Source organism: Papaver somniferum, chromosome 2 (assembly GCF_003573695.1).
Source record: "Papaver somniferum cultivar HN1 chromosome 2, ASM357369v1, whole genome shotgun sequence".
In the NCBI taxonomy this organism is placed as follows: Eukaryota; Viridiplantae; Streptophyta; class Magnoliopsida; order Ranunculales; family Papaveraceae; genus Papaver; species Papaver somniferum.
The window spans coordinates 10,465,673-10,473,394 of record NC_039359.1 but is presented as its reverse complement, the minus strand read 5'-3'; the positions used below and the strand labels follow the sequence as shown (position 1 = coordinate 10,473,394).

Below are 7,722 nucleotides of genomic sequence, written 5' to 3'. Positions count from 1 at the left end.
GCATCCATGCCATACCCAATGCATACAATCAAGACTACCTAGCATTCCTGGGAATCCCCTATCCTGATTCTCTCTTAATATTTGTCTAACATCTTCCTCGGTTGGTTTCGTAAATACGTTGGACCAAAATGATTAATTACTACTTAGAAAAACATAATGAAATATGAGTGAATGAAGTTATTTTGCCCATATGAAGGTACTTATCATTCGCATCCACTGGTTCGCCATAACCTAAAATCCTTAGAGCCGAAGTAAGTTTTTGTTTAGGACTATAACCTCTCATATTTAGTGTATCAAACTGATAATTAAATTGGGGTTCTACTTAAAGCTCATTAATAATCTTTTTCACCAGGTGAGAAGGCATGCAGAATCAACATTGGATATCTTGATCAGAGTACACACAATTAGGAAGAAATTAATTGTGCATAAGCTTCTGATGGTAAATTTCCCTTCCTTGATACATATATCTTCTTGAGAATACTTCTCTTAGCTCTGGAATACTAGGTATTTGGCCCGAATGTACAAGCATCAGAGTGTCGATTAGTTTTTCTATCTTCAACTTCCTCATCATCAAGTTGTTGCAACCTCCGTTGATGCATTTATTGCTCTAAACCGATTCATAATAACATTACTCTCTTCATTGGATCTCTCCATTGATGATTATGAAATTTAAAATTGAGAACACCGATAAAGAGATTGGTAAAATATATGTAGAAGTAGGTGTGAGTAATTTGAAGAAGTACAGGGGCGTATATATAAGAACTAAGCAGGGGGAAATAGTCGTTGAACGATATAGTAACAATCGAGCGATGAAGACTATGATACCATCGATATTCATATTGTCGCCAACGCTATAGTTAATAACTGTTGATAGTAACTCTATCACTCAACTGTTTTCTCATAATGACGCAACTTATTCGTCACATGATATGTCAAACAACCTTTTTTTTAACCTTTTACATAGAAATATGCCTTAGTGCAAATGACCAGGGAGTTTGACAATGTAAAGATTATAGACTTTTTGTGTGTTCACGACACAAAACAAAAAGTATAAATGAAACCTTACTTTTAAGGAGGCATAAGAATATGGACGATGTCTCTATCAATTTAAATCAAGGTCACGAATGTTTAGCTTTTCAATGGTGGGTTGGGTTTCATTTATTCGCTGCCAACCCTATTTATCATCGTTGTGTTTAAAGACAACACAAAATTGGTTAAAAAGACCAAAATCGGTAATTGTTGGGTGAAAAAGACATTTAGGTTTTGATACTGTTTGAATGGACAAAAATGTAAAAATAGCCAGGATGTAAACAACTTCATCATACCCATTCTCAGAAACTTTTTCTTATTTTTAATTTATATCAGGATGCCTCCAGCTTCATCCTTACCATTTTTTAAGTTTAAGTCAGGATGAATCCAGTTTCATCCTTGCTATTTTTTTGGTGTCCATTTCACCCGTACTAATTTTTACTCGTCCATTTGAACCATGTTTTAAAAATATTTGGACAAATGACCCATTTTCCGTAAAGACAAATGCTATCCCACACGACTTTGCGGGATGACTTCCCGTAAAAGCTACTTCTTTACCGTTGGATGATCAAATCAACGGTTAAATTCACATTCAGGAAAGGACCAATCACTTTCAGGAAGGGACCCACCACTTCTCCTAAAGGGTTCAAGGCTGTTAGATCAGGATTTTAGCATAATCTGACGGTAAAGAAGGCGCTTGAACGGGATAGCTTCCCGTAAAGTCGTCCAGGATAGCACTGCTCGTGTTTAAATAGGTTCTCAATTTTTTTAACAAAACGGTGAACTTTTTGGAAAGCGATGGATCCTGAACCCAAACCGAAAATCATGAAACCCAGTAAACAAATGGTACCAGAGAAACGATTGCGGAGTGGTTTGTGTGGGACGGTTCTTTTTTTTCGCATTGGAAGTGTCTTCTGCTTTCTATTATGTCCCAAATAAGAAAAAAAACATGCTTTGAATCTTTTAGTTCCTTGCTGAAATGAAATTTCCAAGACAAATTGATAAGGTTTGTTAGACTTTCGTCACACTGGACACGTGTCAAAAAGTTTCACTAAGTGTGTCCTATAAAACATCTACGGTGATAAAGCTGTGTAAAATTTAAAGTCAATCATTTACAACTGAAGACAAAGTCCAAAGCTCAACCGAGCCTTCTTACTCAGTCTCATTTTTGTTCATTTCCACAATTCCAGTTAGCAACTCAGATATGGTGGAAGGAGGAGTCAGAGATATAGATGATTTACCAAAGAATGATGCAAACTATACAGCTCTAACACCACTCTGGTTTTTAGAAAGAGCAGCGTTAGTACATCCACAAAGAAAATCTGTAATTCATGGATCTTTGCACTATACTTGGTTACAGACTTATCAAAGATGTCGTAGATTAGCTTCTGCTCTTTCTAAACATTCTGTTGGTCTTGGCAAAACGGTAAATTTATCAACAACCCTTATAAAGACTTTTCATTTCGTCTACTTTCATGATTGAGTTATTCATTTTCTTATTTTGATTGATTGATGGAAGATAGTTGTGATTCATTTTGATGCTAATTCCAATACAAGAAAAAACTGATGCTGTTTGAGATGTATTAATTGTTCATTTTAGATGCTAGAAAGATTTAATTTTGATGAAATAAATCATTATCTAGAACAAAATCAATGAAATCTATTGTTTCCAGATTTTTGGTATTTTCGTTTTCATCAGTATATTTGTTTTAGAGCTACTCATGTCTACTTTTTACTAATTTCAAATTGTAAAGAGAAAGTTGAATTAAGATGGATATGCTTTAGGTTTTGGGGAAGGTTTCAATATCTGCTAACATGGAAGTAAAAATTGCATCCAAGTTACTACTTTGGGCTTGGCAATACTTTGTAGGATTGCTCTATTTAAGAATTTCACTCTTGGTTTTATTGGAAATTAATTAGAGTATCTGTCATCATGAAATAAAGTAGATTCTATGAGATTGGTAACTCAAGACTGCTTATGGTAGTACTACATAAAGCCTGGCCTTAAAAGGCAATGCCTGATTCTTGATGTTAGGCTTTTATCCATGTCAAGATGCATCTTTAAAGCCAGTGGTAGTATCTGCGCGATATGATTTTGCCTAAGCTTTTTTTAGTTTTTAGGATTAGAACTAGGTTAGTCAATGCGTGACTCCAATTGCTCACTGCCAGTGCAGTGTCAGGTGCCAGCATCAAAAACATTCATCTATGAGAGCTTTTAGAACTTCTCTTTCTGGCTCAGTTTAAACTGGCTTACTGTATTTTGCAGTATATTTCTGAGATAGGATAAGAAATTTGAAGCTTGCGGACTTAACCAGGAGATTGTACTTTGCAGTTTATATTCCTAATTTGCTTCTTTCATGTCGTCCATAATTTATCTTTCATGTGTAGCAAGTTGCAGAGCATTTTATGTATTCTACATGTTATGTTATTTGTTCTCTGCATGTTTTGGTCAGGCTTATCATTCCGTTGATGTATTTTTGTGGAACCAACTGTAATTACTTTCTTGGCCATTTCAAAGATCACAAATTTATTGTTCTACTTCCATTATTGTTGTACCTCTCACTTCTGGATTCAAATATGTTGCATATATATGTTCCACTTCCTCTATCCTGATATTGAACTAGTTATGGTTTATCTGGCAGGTAGCTGTCATTGCCCCAAACATCCCAGCCATCTATGAAGCTCATTTTGGAGTTCCAATGGCTGGAGCTGTGGTGAACTGTGTTAACATTCGCCTAAATGCACCCACAATTGCTTTCCTTCTTGGGCACTCGTTGGCCTCAGTTGTTATGGTTGATCAGGAGTTTTTCTCCTTGGCAGAAGAGGCTTTGAAAATATTAGCCAGCGCTGAGAAGGGCACCTTTAAGCCTCCAGTTTTAATTGTCATAGGTGATGAAAACTGTGACCCTGGTCAGTTTAAAGATGCTCTAGACAAAGGCGCCATTGATTATGAGAAGTTTCTGGAAAGTGGTGATCCCGAGTATGCTTGGAAACCACCGAAGGATGAGTGGCAGAGTATTGCCTTGGGTTATACTTCTGGGACAACTTCAAGTCCGAAGGGGGTGGTATTGAGCCACCGAGGGGCATATGTAATGTCTCTCAGTGGTGCGTTGATATGGGGGATGACTGAAGGGGCCGTATACCTGTGGACTCTTCCCATGTTTCACTGCAATGGTTGGTGTTACACTTGGACACTTGCAGCTCTTTGCGGTACTAGCGTTTGCCTTCGTCAGGTTTGTCGATTAGCCTAATGTTCAACCTTGATTCTCTTGCATAAGAAAGGATTCATAACTAAAAATTTATTAGCGTATTTGTTCTTTAATGGTAAGAAGGCTATATTTGAATCGCAAATTCTGATCATTAGTGCAAAATAAGATAACTCAAGGAGAAGCACTGCTAACAAATAGAAAAGAGAGTAGCTGTTAGAAGTGCTTGGTCTAAATTCCATTTCTAGACTTGAAAATTAGTGTCATTCAGTTCACCATATTTGCTTGGCCATCTTTTTATACTTGCAGGTGTCCGCAAAGGCAGTTTACTCGGCCATAGCAAATGAAGGAGTCACACATTTCTGTGCTGCACCTGTTGTTCTTAACACCATTGCAAGTGCTCCAAGAGATCAAACAATCCTCCCTCTTCCACGCCAAGTCAACGTGATGACTGCGGGTGCAGCACCACCTCCTCCTGTTCTATTAGCCATGTCCAAACATGGATTCCGCGTAACCCACACTTACGGCCTCTCTGAAACATATGGTCCCTCAACTGTGTGTGCCTGGAAGCCAGAGTGGGACTCCCTACCTCTCGAGGCTCAAGCTCGTTTAAATGCTCGTCAAGGTGTTCGTTATATTGGATTGGAAGGTCTAGACGTTTTTGACACCGAAAAACAGACACCTGTACCTGCTGATGGTGTCACCATGGGTGAAATTGTCGCTCGTGGAAATTCCGTAATGAAGGGATACCTAAAGAACCCAGAAGCAAATAAGGAGGCGTTTGCTAACGGTTGGTTCCATTCTGGGGATCTTGCCGTGAAGCACCCAGACGGATATATAGAGATTAAGGATAGAGCGAAGGATATTATCATTTCGGGGGGTGAAAATATTAGTAGTTTGGAAGTAGAAAGCTTGTTATATCAGCATCCAGCTGTTTTTGAAACATCAGTTGTGGCAAGACCAGATGAAAAATGGGGAGAATCTCCTTGTGCTTTTGTAACATTGATACCAGGAACAGAAGGATCAAATGAAAAGGATGTAGCTCAAGACATAATGAAGTTTTGTCGAGCGAAAATGCCAGCTTTCTGGGTGCCGAAGTCTGTTGTTTTCGGACCTTTGCCAAAAACGGCAACCGGGAAGATACAGAAACACGTTTTGAGAGCTAAGGCCAAAGAAATGGGTCCTGTTAAGCGAAGTAGATTGTAGGGTTGGTGAATAAAATTCTGGAGGGTATTATGTTTAATAATATCTGTAATTTAATAAATATGTAGTTGTTATATTCATCAGCTGTTATCATCATCTTCTCCATTGATTTTATTTAACCTTCATTTTTCTGCCCGGATCTTGGTTCACTTAGTCACTTAGAGATCCGGGAAGAATAGTCTTCGGTGATTTTATGTTAAAGAGATTGCATAGAAAATAAATTCCTTTTTTTTCTTAATTTATTATTATTTCCTCCGTCTCACTATTAAGTGACCTAGTTTAAACTAGGGTATTATGTTTAGTTATAAACTAGGTCACTTAATAGTAAGACAAATGTAGTATTATTTTCTGATGCATGAGATACCATCATAGGATTTGGGTCCTATTGTCGTGGCCTTTGGGATCGGAGTAGTGATTAGCAGGGACAATCGAGGGCATTTGTATTTCTTAGTCAAAGATGAAATTCTTGGATTTTTGAAAGATGAACAACTGTGGAAGCATTTGCCAAGGATATTTCCATTAATCAAGAACGGAAGTTGGGGGTTCGAAGACGATCAGATACCGACGTAGACTCAACAATAAACAATGTCGAGCTGGGATCAGCAGATGTTGCTTTCGGGACTCCGCTAGCACCTTATAAGAAATCAAAACTTTTGGGTTCCAGGGGAAGTATGGCCGTAAGGCTGAAACTTAAAGAAATTGATGGAAGGGCACCACCTAGGAGTGGAGCCTACGGCTTAATTTGACTCAAACGAGGAAACTTACCAGGTCAAGACATAGTAAGGATTGACAAAGTGAGAGCTCTTTCTTGATTCTAATTGGTGGTATATGGTCGTTCTTAACTGTTGGAGTGATTTGTCTGGTTAATTCCGTTAATGAACGAGACCTCAGCCTGCTAACTAGCTATGCAGAGGATTTCCTCCGCGGCTAGCTTCTTCGAGGGACCACGGGGTACCAAATACACCACCAACTTTTTCGTTCGGCAATCTGTATGGACAAAACTTAATACAATTTCAAGTAGACAACTTAATGATCATTGACAATATGTATATAGAGTTTATATCTCTACCTCTTCTCAATCAATATGAGACAGTAATTCAGTGAACCTGATTGTTCATAAGAGTACTTGGACGATCTTAAAAATCAATATCCAAGATCAATCTAGTCGTATCCAAATAATCCAATCGGAATTCTTCCAAGTAATCAAACTTTTTATTTATCTCTCAAGATACGAATTCTACAAGAAACAAGTCTCATAATCGATTACAATTAGATGGACGTAACTACTAAGATTGAATACGTACAACTTGCGCAGATCCAATTATAAAGATAAAAAATATAATGAGGAAAAGGAAAAACACAAAACAACAAAAATTTTGTTAACGAGGAAACCGCATCTGCAGAAGAACCCCCGGACCTTTACCAGATTTGAACACCAAATTGTATTAAGCAACTACAAACATTAGCATACTATCAGAGTTCAGACTGGAATTTAGTTGAAACCGAATCCACCATCCAAGCAATCCAGTTACAGTCGCGCTCCTTACGTCTCTTGAACCTCGCAAGGCTCTACGCAATTGATTCCCTTAGCTGACGTCCTTTACAGCCTACGAGTTGGTTCAACCTCAGTGAAGACTTTTGATACCAATCTGCCTCTAACAAATAAGCCTATTTGATTTCCTTTAGATCAAAGATCAAGACTTGGAAATCTGTTTGCAATAGAAAAATCTAGCAAACCTCACAATCCGGAACACTTACATTCGCTTAGATAAAAAGCCAGGAACTTTTAACACCTCTCAAGAACAATCTTCAAAAGATCACTTAAGATGAATTTTCACATATCCATCTTGAGGAATCACAAAGTCTGAGACGAAGAGAACTTTGCGACTTCTATTATCTTGCCTGAAAGAGATTACGAAATCCTCGATAATAGAAAGGCAAAATCAAAATGCATGAACTATCAAGGTAAAGATAGTCGAACTTGGATTCACAAATCCACAATGCGAAATCTTTTAATCGTAAACCTAATTATGTTTCTCAGAGGAAGCCTAGGTTCATAGAGGACGACTTTAGCTATCAACTAGGGCACAATGTGTCATGGATTGATTTTCCCAGTTGAAAGAGCATCTCTATTTATTGATTTTCAAGACTGGGGGTTCTTTAGAATTCAAGCTAAGATAACTTGGGGATCAAGCAAACACTTTAGGAATTAAAAATACAATAGAAGAATATACACAGTAGTTCGGTTTCGTAACCGTGTATAATGACTTGTTCGGTTTGGCAA

The 7,722-nt window shown here is 37.8% G+C and overlaps 1 protein-coding gene across 1 annotated transcript; it reads left to right on the top strand.

Annotated features, from left to right (window-relative positions):
- The first annotated feature begins 2,121 nt into the window (after nucleotides 1-2,121).
- On the top strand, nucleotides 2,122-5,655 carry LOC113346882 (acetate/butyrate--CoA ligase AAE7, peroxisomal-like). Its single transcript, XM_026590433.1, has 3 exons — nucleotides 2,122-2,455; nucleotides 3,672-4,262; nucleotides 4,545-5,655. The coding sequence occupies exons 1-3, from the start codon at nucleotides 2,234-2,236 to the stop codon at nucleotides 5,439-5,441; spliced, it is 1,710 nt and encodes a 569-aa protein (XP_026446218.1). The 5' UTR covers nucleotides 2,122-2,233; the 3' UTR covers nucleotides 5,442-5,655.
- Nucleotides 5,656-7,722: the final 2,067 nt, after the last annotated feature.

What these genes read in the sequence shown, in the direction of transcription:
- LOC113346882 (XM_026590433.1), top strand. Translation starts at nt 2,234, where the DNA reads ATGGTGGAAGGAGGAGTCAGAGATATAGATGATTTACCAAAGAATGAT. An exon ending in CTGTTGGTCTTGGCAAAACG is followed by an intron (nt 2,456 to 3,671) that starts GTAAATTTATCA and finishes TTTATCTGGCAG; the next exon opens with GTAGCTGTCATTGCCCCAAA. An exon ending in CTAGCGTTTGCCTTCGTCAG is followed by an intron (nt 4,263 to 4,544) that starts GTTTGTCGATTA and finishes TTATACTTGCAG; the next exon opens with GTGTCCGCAAAGGCAGTTTA.